Below are 12,887 nucleotides of genomic sequence, written 5' to 3' on the forward strand. Positions count from 1 at the left end.
TATGAACAAGAAGTAACGTTGAAAATTAGATGTTACGTTTAATTTATCAGCTAACATAATGATATCTTTAAATTATACTTAATTAACAAGATGCATACTTAACTTACTTATATTAACTTAATTAAATGCATCGGATAACACTTTTTAGATTTGATAAAAACTTTCGAATTGAATTTTTTTTCCCGTTTTTGTTGTGCCATTCCACCCCACACCTTTGCTCCACATCAATTTGGCTTTCATCATTTTCTCAGTTTCGATTTCCCATAGAATAAGCAAAGCAAAAAACAAGTTTACATCCTTATTGATTAGTTGGAAGAGACCACACAACTTATTTGCATCTCGATTATTGAGGTTCAATGTTTCTTCTTGAAATCTCTATAATATATTTTTCCAAAAAGTGATTTGTTGTTGTTGTTGTGCGTGATTGATATTATCAGGACAAAAAAAACATAATTCCTCCAAAAATAAATCACACAGAGCTATTGGTTGGCAACCTAGTAACAAGCTGGGCACCAACCCCCTATTAGTTTTTATTCCTCCAAATGCATTCATCTCCAGCTAAGATAAATCTACGACCCTGAACTGTCATATTGAATTTGTATAGTAAAAAAATAAAAATTGGAGTGAAAGAATTAAAACTAGAGTGAAAGTACTGTGAGTTGCATGAAATTGAGATTGAGTACTTATAGGGTGATTAATTCAGAACCGTTGGATGGGATATACTGGAGGGTCAAGTCTTCACCACCGGTAATCGATACTTGACCGCTTGGTAGAATTTCAATCGAGCGGTCGATACTCCACCGCTCGGTAGAGACTCGACCTCACCTGGCTAAGTGGAAAATTTTCCACTTAGTCAGGTCTGCTGGTTTGCCAGCTCCATAGTGGGTGCAAAACTGAAAAACCATCCAGTTTGCAAAGCCCATAGGAACCGGCCTTACAACACCAGTTTCATAAAAGTAAACATTTTATGATTTTGTTTTGATCGAATTAATACACGGAAGAAAAAAAACAGATGTTAGTATATCACACCATAATATTTGTAAATCAGATGCTATATCAAATCAATATAAACCATTAATTAAATTGATATTGAACAGTAGTCGGTAAAGACAAAATTAATTAGCCCAACAAAACATATCGATCATATTTTTTAGAATGTAGAGTGTACTGATTACGAGTTGTGGATTAGGAAAAGAGGAGAACACAAAGTAGAGGGAGAAAGAAGAGAGAATTTTTATTAGATGTGATAAACATTAAAGTCTTTATTTATAAGGCTAGACATAAAGGTATCTTGGTAATAAACAAGATTCATCTTAGATATTCTTAGCATAATTTCACCTTTATAACAATTATTATCTTTTAGTTTTTAAAATCAATTTATTTGGGTGCAAATCCTCTGTACCCAAAAATCCTTGTACCCCATGTACCGGCTATTCAAATATTGACTCGTATCTTACCTTTTTTTAACCATAACAAATTTCATATATTCCTTTTGTTAGAGCATTGCTCAGTCGAACTCACAAGTGTTGCTATATCAAGCTTGTTGTCAAATTTAGTTGATCAAAACTATATCTTGATTTCTAGTATACATTTAGTCAAGTCTCGGATTAGGATTAGAAATGTGTAGTTGAGTATCATACATCACTGTGTTCTACCGTTTGAAAGCGAATATCAACTGAAGACATTTGGAGAACTTCATCGACAAAAGGTATGTGAAGGATGAACCAACCTATTACTCAACTTTTCACCTTTCTATCTATGAGACTAAGTCGCGTGACTAAGTGGACTTTAAATTGCACAATAGAAATTTCGAGTAAAGTTTATCTTGTTAATTATTCTCGAAATATGAATGACTAAGCTTAAGAACATTTTTTTCAAAACTTGATGAATTTGTTTAAGAATAATTTATTGTTTATGACCTAAATCATGATTCAAGGTAATCATTTGAAAATAGCCTGGAAGAGTGATATGTGGCATTGATGTTATTTGGGAATGTTTCAAATTGATTATTAGATAGATATAGAACTACTGTGAATCTGGATACAGGACAGTACCCATACCAGTTCACGTATTGGCGTAATTGTTATAGGTCTGAAGCCGTAGTAAATGTACACAGTACACGTACCGGCGTAGCCATAGTTCGACAACGATCTTAGGTACACATTCCCAGTATGGATACCAAAAGTTCCTTAACTTTTTTTTGTCTTAAGGGTACACAAACCCAGTACACGTACCATGAAAGAAATAACTCACAAACTGGAAGTAAGTACACGTACCAGTACACGTACTTACCTAGTCGAATATCTTCAAATGCATTATAATTATTTATATGAGATGATCAGGATTTGAATAACTCTCTAAAACACCTCTAGATTTATTTGATCACATTATAACCTATGGTTGTGACTCAATATTAAAGTCTAAAACTGTTATATAAAAATGGTTAAGCTTATAGTTCGTCTGGCTAGTTTCGGCTAACCTTCCATGAACAAATCATTATACACGGTTCAGTTATGGTTTTTCCTAACAAGAGTGTATATTTTTTTGTGTTTATCTCAAGTCGAATTTTTATCTTACGGTGGAAAAAGTTTACTTGATTCCAAAGATACCTTAGCTTAAATCTAAAGCAACTTTCGATCTTGAAAGTCTATAAAAAGAGAACCTCAAGCAACTGGGATTTTGGATCCCTAACACTCTTCTTGTGTGTCCTAGTTGTAAACTATAGTCGTCCTCTCCTTTAAACCTTTATAGGTTTAGCTACTAAAAATACTTCGCTTAAGGATTCCTGAAGCCAGGTCTGACTATCTTTATCTTGATAGTTCATGTATCCTGATCTTGCTACTGATTGTTGAGTCTCACTCCTATCAGGCAAGTTAGATAGAAATCGCAAAGTTCTTCATCTTAGACTTTGTGATTCCACAAGTATATTCCTCTATAACGATTCTTTGTTGAAATTGTAGTAGGTTTTACTTGTGAGATGAATAATAATCTAGGATGCTTCTTGGGATTCGTAAGTACCGGATTTTGAGGTTTGGTAGACCTGGTCTACCGTAAACGATTTCGTATCTCACCTTGATATAATGATCAGAATGGAAATCACATGCTTTTCTGTGGGAGGCAGATTGGTTTAAAATCTCCACTTAGGTTGAAGCAACTCTTACGCTATAAAGGAACTCAACTAAGTGAATCAATTGTGCAGAGTCTTGCGAGATTCAAGAGGCGTAAGGAGCGCGACTGTAGCTGAATTACTGTGACCGTGGATTCGGTCTCAACTACATGTCCGAAGTTTTGATAGTAGGCTAGAGCATGTAGTGGCTTAATACAGTTTGGTGTTCAAGTATGGACAAGGTCCCATGGTTTTTCTGAATTTGTGGTTTCCTCTTTAACAAAATTTCTGGTGTCTGTGTTATTTGTTTTTCGCATTATATTTTTTATTTGTATAATTGAAATATCACATGTTGCACGTAAAATCAATCAAAGTAGATATGTCCATCTTAATTGTTGGATACGACTTGATTGGTTTTGGATATTGATCTTTGAAATTGTCCAAGTACTCTCGCGTATAATCAGGTTCACAGACTTGTTTCCGTTTACACATTGATTGTGAGAGACAAAGATATAAACTCTTGATATAATTCCTGATTGAGATTCATTAAGCTGTAACTCTCATAATTGTATTTAGGTTTAGTCCATACAGGTTGCCTAAGAAAAAGTTGGTGGCGTATTTTGATACCCCTGCATTTTCACCTTCCATATATACCTCGTCTACATCTTTATTTATTTTTTCATGTCTTCATCTTTATTAAGAATGCGCGATTGGGGGATACTTGATATGAATTACTAACCCCATCCAATAGTGTCCGCTAAGGGGTGTTTTTCGGGGGTGGAAATACTAAAACACCCTTCCATCTAAATTAAAATTTAAACCTAAAACTAAAAATCAAAATCAATCCTAACAAGTTCTTAAAGATATGTTTAATTGAATTGTTGTCGAGCAAGAAGAAGAAGAAATAGCTTCATTGAGAAGGTACATGATACCCAATCATATTTAAAGTGTTGTTGTTGTTTTAAAACTTCGTTTGGGTTAGAATCATAAACTGAAACTTTTCAGTTTCATTTTCAATCTACTCCTGGCTTGTGTTCATGATGAATACCCTATAGTTTCTTGTGCCGGCATGGTTTTTAGGATGAATACCATGCCGATATCTGGTGCTGGCATGGTTTTGAGGATGAATACCATGCCGATATCTAGTGTCGGCATGGTTTTTCAGGATGAGTACCATGCCGATACTTGCTATTTAAGACAGATCTTCTGTATGTTTTTGTTCTCAAACCAGCACGATACACTTGGGAATCGACCATGCCGGCACTACTACCGCCATGCTCGATAATGAACTTTCTCTGCCGGCAGTGTACTTACAATTTCAAAATTGGGGGATATTGTGTATCGGCATGGTGAAAGTATGAATATCATGCCGATTTGGTCCCTGCCGGCATGGTATTCATACTTTTACCATGCCGGCACTAAGTTTTTCAGGCGTAACAATGGCGAATTCAAATTTCAATACATTAATACCTATATATGACTAATTTCAATACATTAATACCTATATATGAAAAAAAATATCAAATTTCAATACATTAATACCTATATATGACTAATTGGAGCACTTGTATATTCAGCTTGTTTACTTTCTTTGGTTGGTTCTTCACCGGAACCTTCATGATCATAAATATCTTGATTTAATGTTGTTGCATCAACAAATTCAATGATAATGATTTATTCTAATGATTATCAAACTAATCTATTAACTTACCTATTATATTTAACCACTAAACATGATTAGTGAGGGATATATTAGGAATTATTTAAAATACATGGATAAAGGGTGAATCTGATTTACTATTTATATCCCGTTTTTGTCTTTTTCCTCTTTCCCCCAATTAATATAAGTATCCCCCAATTGCGCGTTCTTTATTAATCACGGAAAAAAAAAAAAAAAGCAAAAAAAAATTAAATTAAATATTTGCTTACACCGTTTTCATCTTTAAATCATGCATCATCATAAGCAAACACCACATCATAAAAATCACAGTAAGTAACTGCTCGTCCTAATTCTACCATATATTCAATCCAATAAATCAAATTTACTCACACCAAATCTTCATAAATTTAACATTATCTATCTATTTCTTCCACCTTTATCATCACTTTACTTACTTCTAATTTCATAGATCCCTTTGATGCACAGATGCACAATTATATGAATTGGAATCACAACAATAAATATTTGTTCATATGTTGCGACATTGGATGACGAGTCGGATGAAGATAGAGAACGAATCAACATTATGACGATGTTACATTCAGGGAAGATACCTAGAGCTCAAGTGCCAAAAGAGGTATTCAGAAGAAAAAGCTAATACACAATTATTTTCATCTCGATTGCGTCTTTTCTGATCAAGATTTCCAATGTCGATTGCACATATATCATGACACTTATTGATAACGATTATTAATGAGCTTTGCGAGGAATAACCTCAGTTTAATTAAAATACTAAGATCATTTACGATGCTAGAGATGATAGTCTTAAAAGACATGCCATATAGAATCAAAGACTTTTTCTAGGAGGTTTCATCTCCAATAGTATTAAGAGGTATCAAGGAAAAGTTCATGGATTATTTCTTAATTTTTGTTTTCTTATTTTTATTTATTGATTTGAGGAAAAGAAACTTATATCAGCTACTAAAACGGTTACACCGGTAAAACTTTAAAAAAACAAAAAAAATCCTATCGGAATGAAACCCTGAATTACTAAATTGTTTGCATTTCTAGCAAAACTTGGTAATTTTTTGGAATAACTTTTAACTCAGCAATTCTTTTTTATTTACACGTGAATAACCCAACATTAAGACCTCCAGCCAAGATTTTTTTTAACCTTAACCATGGAGATGCTTTAAAGAAAATAATGACATACAAGTGATCTCTTGCATCACAATACCGGTCGGTAGAATTGCAGTTGTAAATCAAAGATGAAATTCAGATTTCTGACCAACACTAAGGAATTAATTAGGAATTAATTTATTTTTTTTGCTATATTGATTTTGAGAGAGGTTGAATTCAATTCAGCATACCCAAATGAAACTCGAGGGAAAAAAAAAACACTGCACTTTTTCTCAGAATATGACTATAAGACAGCAGTAAGCTTTTTATCTCCTCAATAAATTCTGCCCTTTACCCAAAAAAGAAAATGTAAAAAGAAAAAGACAAGAACAAAGACAGTAAATGAAGACATCCCCAAACTGCCATTTTTTTTCATCTCAGCTTTAAACTTGGCAGATTAAAATGGCCCCTATAGCTATCCCCCACTTTGTTTTGTTTTTATAACCCTTGAAACTTAAAAGAGTAAACCTAAATTTTGGCAGCACCACATCACGTCTGAACACCAAAGAACCTAAGAAGTAACCCACTATCCACCCCTCTTCTTTTCGCTAACTTCTCGGCCTTCCATCTCATATATCAATGAATAATTTGGAACAAAAATGAAAAGAAAAGAATCCTCCTCTGCCATCAAAATGTGCGCATTTTTCCAGAATTGTCAGAAGATGGCAAATCAGTCTTCCTACTCTGAGTCACATGAGCTCGATCCAAAAGAAGCACTTCTCTCTTGCGGCCCAAGAACTAACTGGAGCCGGCTTAGTTTCAAAGATGGCGTCAACTCCTTGCACTGCACAGTCTAAAAAAGTAAAAGAAATAAGAATGTGTACATTCAGAGAGTAAGCAAACAGGGATGGAAAACAAAAATTAGCATCACAAACCAAAGAGGTACCAGCAGGTTGGATTCTGGACTGGATACCAAAATAACCAAAACATTTTGGGATTTTCTCTATCCTAAATTCCGTTACTAACAAAATTAGAACACAGTAAAAATGGAACTAGGGAAACAAAAGAATCTGATTTTCATTGTACACCAGAAAATCAGCACGCCCCATGAACACCCATTATCAGAAGTACATGAAAGTAAATGAAAGCCGAGAAGGAAAAAGAAGGCTACCTCATAGAAACTATTGATTTCTTCTGCCGTAAGACCCTCTTCTACTGCATTTTCATCCCAGCCAAGTGAGCGAAGAAACGCAACCTCTTTGTCATCTGCATAAACAAATGCATCAAGGCTTGAGGGCTTCTCAACTCCTCCATTGTCAGCATACCCCTGATTAGTCTCTTCACGACAGACATTTCCATTGATCCTCGTATCATCTCCACCATTCTCAGTAGCTGCCCACTTGAGACCGTTGGCATCTGATAGATGGATGGCATGATTACTACCCTGAGGACTAGCAACAGCAGCACCACTCTCAGTGATCAGCAGTTCCTCGGACTTCTGCGGAGACGTCGACGACGCAATAGGGTCTGGATTAGGGGTGGTGGAAGATGAGTTTGCAGTTGTTTGCTTCTTGATGAGATTGAAAAAATCATTTCGGCTCCGGGCTTGAGACGTGATTCTCTTATCTAAGTGAGACCGCTGAGGAGAAGCTTTACGCTGAGCAGAAGAAGCAAGTTTAGGATTGTTCGGCGCTGAAGGGGCAGATGGAGGAGCAGCAACAAGAGGATTATTTGCAACAACTCTGTTGGCATTAGTTGGACTTGATCCTTCTTTGGTGGTAGGTGAGATCCCATTCTTCTCTCGTGTTGGCTTGAGAACAAGAAAAGAAGTTTTTGCGGCATCAGGTCTGGTCGGTCCTGCTTGTAATGGGGCGTGGACATGATGGTTGGATGCGAGCTGCTGCTGTTGTCCAATCTTGTTAGCCATAGTCAATTCGATTCTACCTGTTGCCTTAGGTTTCTGTTTCTCTGAGTTAAGAACCTGGAACGGAAAGTCAGGAAATCTTGTGTTTAGTCAAACATCAACTACTCTTGAAGATGTCAAAATGATTTGCTAATTAACAAAAAAGGACAAAACAGAAAGAATGTCGTAAGCAATTTAAAAGAGGCTAAGAAACATTTAAGAACTTGAAACAACCGACTTCAGCATCACATAAGTCATTCTTCCTCCTTTTTGACATATGAGACCCAGGAGCTAAACTTATTCCAAATTCAATGCACACCACGCTATTTGGAGACGTAAACATCTACATGTTGAATATTCAAAAAAGAGAGACAAAAAAAACCACATGTTTAAGGGAAAAGGCAGAGTCTAAGAACTTATTCGGTAATCAAAGCTTTGATTTATCATGTGTTAGGATTCAATAGCGCCCTCAAGACAGATGCATCTACATTGTTAGGTTGGAGCTCGGAGTCTTCAGACCCTCCCCAAATCGTTTTTTGGTTTTCTTTGTTTAAGTATTTCTAAAGTGTATGCAAGGGATACAAGAGAGACCATGTAAAGAGATAGGATATACTAAGCCAAAAAAGTAGAGAGACCATTTAAAGCAGCAGTTATATATTCGTATCCAAGAGTTCAGATAGACAGATAGTCACCCAGAACTCCCAAGCCACGTAATCGTGTAGATAATTCCCTAGATATCTCACGCGGAGAATGTCCTGAGACGACTCTTTAGACGGTGTGGTACTGTTGAGTTTTTGTATTTTTTGTTTGGTTCTAAAATTAGCAATTTAGAATAGCTGAACATGCACAGCTTGATATTAGTACAATTCCGACTCTACTCAGATCAACACAGTAAATGAATACCAAAATTATAAAGCTGTTCAAACACAAGTTCAATAACCAAAGTTTCTAATGTTAACCAGTAACGCGGAACATGATGCCTAATTAGAAACTAATCAACTGCCACCAGAGTTTGTTGCAAGTTCATGATGTCAAAGGAATACTAAGAATATGCCAAGAGAAAAAGCTTTTCTCCTACAAGCAAAGCAGAAACGGTCACGAGTGTTTTGATCTCATGTGAACATCATAGTATAATGATGATTCTTCTTAAGCAAACTGTGTGAAGCCAACTTTCGCAAATTATGTCTATTACTCCTTCATAACCATTACAAATTGGTGACGAGAAAAACATATGAATCTCACATCAACAATTAACATAAATCTATCAAACTAGCTCACCAATCTGTTTGACACTCCTCATAAGTTACAGAACCTTAAATGACATAGACAGCAAGGCTACTCAAAACTCATAAGTTACAGAACCTTAAATGACATAGACAGCAAGGCTATTCAAAACATCTCTATGTACATTTTAAATATATAATGTCTAAACAACATTAGGCATAGGATAGCAAGGCTTGAGACAAGGGGACCAGGGCAGAGCTGAGTCAGAAATTAAAGGCAGGTCATCATTTTAATTATCTAATTCGATAGACACCATCTAGCTTACCCTTTGCAGGCTTATTAATATTTATACTAGTACTACTCTTGCGATAGAGAATTGTTAAGAGGATAAAAAGTTAAGCCACATCAAAGCTTTGTGTGAGAAGAAAATATTATTATGGTAAGGCATAGAAATATAAAAAAATATATATTTCATCATAACATCTTTCAACAGAGGGACATAGTGAAAATCTCGCATCAATTTGGTCTGCTTGCTTAACCATGAGTTGGTCTCTAGTAATTACCTTCCTATCTGATGCCAGCGTACATAAGTAACATTGCATCAAACAAACTAAGCCACTTTATGACAGATAAACTAGAGACCAACTCATGATTAAGACCACGGATGGACCATAAGAGGGTAATAGAAGTTGACACCCTGAAGAAAATACCAGCCACGAGAGCATTATAAGGAGGTTGGGACAGCTCAAATGTGTACTGTATCAGAACTGCGGTCTAAAACAAAAACATCACACCTGACAGCACAAATGCTACTGCCACAGACACAGCTACCCATACTGTCAAATTAGATTAAACAAGAAAAGAAAAACCTATGATGAACCTTTAATATGTAGGTTTAAATAATGATACACCATCGACTTCCTATCTAGCATCTTCATTCAAACAGACCAAGAAAAATTCACTAGTTGTTGTAGTCACCCTATAATGGTCATATAGACTGCTTTATCGTGAAAACAGCATAGTTGTCCTAGCATCTTCTATAGTTGCATTATAGAAGACCAATAAGATGTGGTCGAACAATACAAACAAATAATAGTATGACCTGTTCAATGTTGAAGAGCCTCCAAGTTCCAAATGCAAATAGAGATTATGAAAAACAACAACAAGAGAATGGTCTTTCCTAGAAGATTGAAAAGGGAAAGAAAAATATCTTACCAAAGCTTTAGGCATAGAAGGTGTCACCGGTATTAATTGCCTAGATTGTTTGATAGCCAATTCCTCAAGTCTTTGAGTCTCCACAGACAACTGCAATAACAGAGAGTGTTATAGGCAACCAAAACTGTAAACAATGATTTCAACAAACAGATGCAAACTAAGGTACCTGAGGAGCAGCACGAGCTCTGGGAGGGGCTTGTGCCACTGTTTCAGCCATATTACGGGCAGTGGATAAGCTAGTAGGAGCTTGGATAGATAAATTCACTGTCGAAGATTGTTGAGCAGAGCTGAGAACTATATTATTACTTCCAACTGTCGGGGGTGGCTCCACCAAAGCCGAGGTCCAACAATCAGTAAGCACCGCCGAAGTACCCATTGCCAAACTTTGCGCCGCACTTCCCAAGCCAGGAGAAGAGACTCTTCCTATTTCAGGAACTCCTTGTCTTTCTTCAGCTCCAAGAGACGGAAAATCTCTATCGAATGTGGTCTTGTGGATGTTGTTAAGGACAGTAGTTCCACCAACATTAACACCATTACTAATGATATGACTGTTGGTTTTGCTATTGTTCAAGAGTGCAGTCGTCTTTTTTGGCCACACTTCACCTCGCTTTCCTGATATCATGGACTGAGAACGTCTTAATGTGTCCTTTTCAATCCTACTAGACAACAAAGTATGAGATATACCCATTGGATCAGAATAGTCACGAATCCTGTGGTCCGCTAAGCTAGATCTCTCCCTGTCATGAAAATCCAGGAAGTCCTTATCATAATCCTTGTCTCGGGGACTCTTAAAACTACTATAGGACCGTGGAAATGAGGATGAGTCTTTCCCATGCAAACTTGAACCATTACTGCTTATACTCCTATGGAAATGAGAGGACAAATTTCGCTCTGAATGACGAGGACTATCATAATCACCAATGCTGAAAGATGATCTATTTCTCGAGGATAATATACTAGCATGATCATCTACAACAACATACACCAAAAACGAATCACATTTCTGCCCAGTAGATATAACAAAAATATTAGAATAGAACAAGTAATTAAACTGAATGAGAGTCTACCTGAATGTGACAAAGACGACGCAGGATGGTGACTTGTATTGCCACCCCCAGATATATTTCCAGTACCCTTTAACCATTCTGGAGCTAATGCAGGTTCACTTTTTTCCATAACGAATATTGAACATGATCAGAGAACCAATGAAACTAAGAATACCAATACGATTCACCCCTTTCACACTTTCTCAATAAAATTGTTCGTCTTCGAGGAACTAATTCTATATCATACGAAATTATTGTTTCTTATTTCCCAAGTGAAAAAAAAACCTTGTAGTTCCCAAGAAACGTCACTACTACTGATGTCAATTCAAAATCAATTCCAAACCCAAAACACTAGGGTAATTCTTAGGCTGCTGCTTCTACTCTTATATCTCCATCTTTTGAATTACGCCGATTAGCATTCAGCTATTCAGCAAACAAAAAGCCCTCACCAGACCCTCATCTTCTATACGAATAAACTCAACTGAAATATCAGAAATACCTATATATATTCGGCTTCTGAAAAACACAATTACTAACCCAACCAAGAAACCCAAGAATCACAAAAACCCGAAAAAAAATCAATCGAATCAGGAAAAATAAAAACCTCTGGAAACTTCCAACTGACTAGGGTTTGATTATTAAAGACAGTAAGGGAAAAAAAATAGAAGTAATAATAACTAACCCTACCTCCCAAAAAACGCTTTTGTTTAGGGGGCGGCAACCGTAACCCCAGGATCCACTACTCAAACCCTAACCGTTCTTTCAGTATTTTCCCAATATCTGTTATAGTTGTCTCTGGTTTTCAGATAATCAGAAGAGGAGAAAAAAAAAACTCTTACCAAGAGAACAACGGGGGATAACGAAACTCACACAGAAAGACAGACAATTGAAGTTTTTAGGGCTATTCTTGAGAGAGCGAGAGAGATTTTTAGGTGTTAGACTTTGTTTCGGCCGTGTTTATGGAGAGAAGAATAAGAAGAAGAGGAAAAAACGAGGGTTTTATCCGAGCGGAAGAGAGAAAGAGAGATAGTTGTTGTTTGTGTGTAGAGAGGGAGAGAGAAAGGGTGGAGTTTGTTTTGTGTTGTGGGTGCTTGGTTTTGGGTTGCTGAAACAAAACGTATGAAGAAGAGGCTCTTCTTCTTCTGTGCTTACTATTAATTAGGAAAATTAATAAATTAATTATGAAAAAAACCGATTTTTTTTTTTTATTTTTCTTCCGTGGTTTTTATTATGTGAGCCAATGAATGGACTCTAACGAAAACCAACTTGCCTTATTAGTAGCCGTAACGTGCTTTGGCACGGGGGAAGTTCACTTCCATAATATTTTTGCTTGATTTGGATGTACTAGGCCTACTGGGGTATAACTGTATGTCGACATGGAGGGACAAATGGTAGTAATCAATAAATGAATATCTTTCTGAGATGGAGAGGAACATAGATTTCGAGGAAAACATAGTTATGTGGAATTATTTTCGTTCATGCGGCGCGTTGAATATTTTTTATCTAGTAACTAACTGTTTTATATGGTTGTGTGAATAGAAATAAAATAATTTTACTACAATCAAAATTGGTCACACAGCATAGCCGAGAAAACTTTAACATTTAATGATGAGT

The 12,887-nt window shown here is 36.1% G+C and overlaps 1 protein-coding gene across 3 annotated transcripts; it reads right to left on the reverse strand.

Moving 5' to 3' along the window:
• Positions 1 to 6,067: 6,067 nt before the first annotated feature.
• On the reverse strand, positions 6,068 to 12,395 carry LOC113356279. Of its 3 annotated transcripts, XM_026599375.1 has the most exons (6): positions 11,295 to 12,395; positions 10,912 to 11,196; positions 10,394 to 10,839; positions 10,228 to 10,317; positions 7,057 to 7,866; positions 6,072 to 6,738 (listed from the first exon to the last, which is right to left on the reverse strand). In XM_026599375.1, the coding sequence occupies exons 1-6, from the start codon at positions 11,401 to 11,403 to the stop codon at positions 6,625 to 6,627; spliced, it is 1,854 nt and encodes a 617-aa protein (XP_026455160.1). In that variant the 5' UTR covers positions 11,404 to 12,395; the 3' UTR covers positions 6,072 to 6,624. The 3 variants fall into 3 exon arrangements, with proteins under 3 accessions (XP_026455159.1, XP_026455160.1, XP_026455158.1); XM_026599374.1 differs by having other exon boundaries at positions 6,068 to 6,729; positions 10,394 to 11,196; XM_026599373.1 differs by having other exon boundaries at positions 10,394 to 11,196.
• Positions 12,396 to 12,887: the final 492 nt, after the last annotated feature.

Source organism: Papaver somniferum, chromosome 3 (assembly GCF_003573695.1).
Source record: "Papaver somniferum cultivar HN1 chromosome 3, ASM357369v1, whole genome shotgun sequence".
NCBI lineage: Eukaryota > Viridiplantae > Streptophyta > Magnoliopsida > Ranunculales > Papaveraceae > Papaver > Papaver somniferum.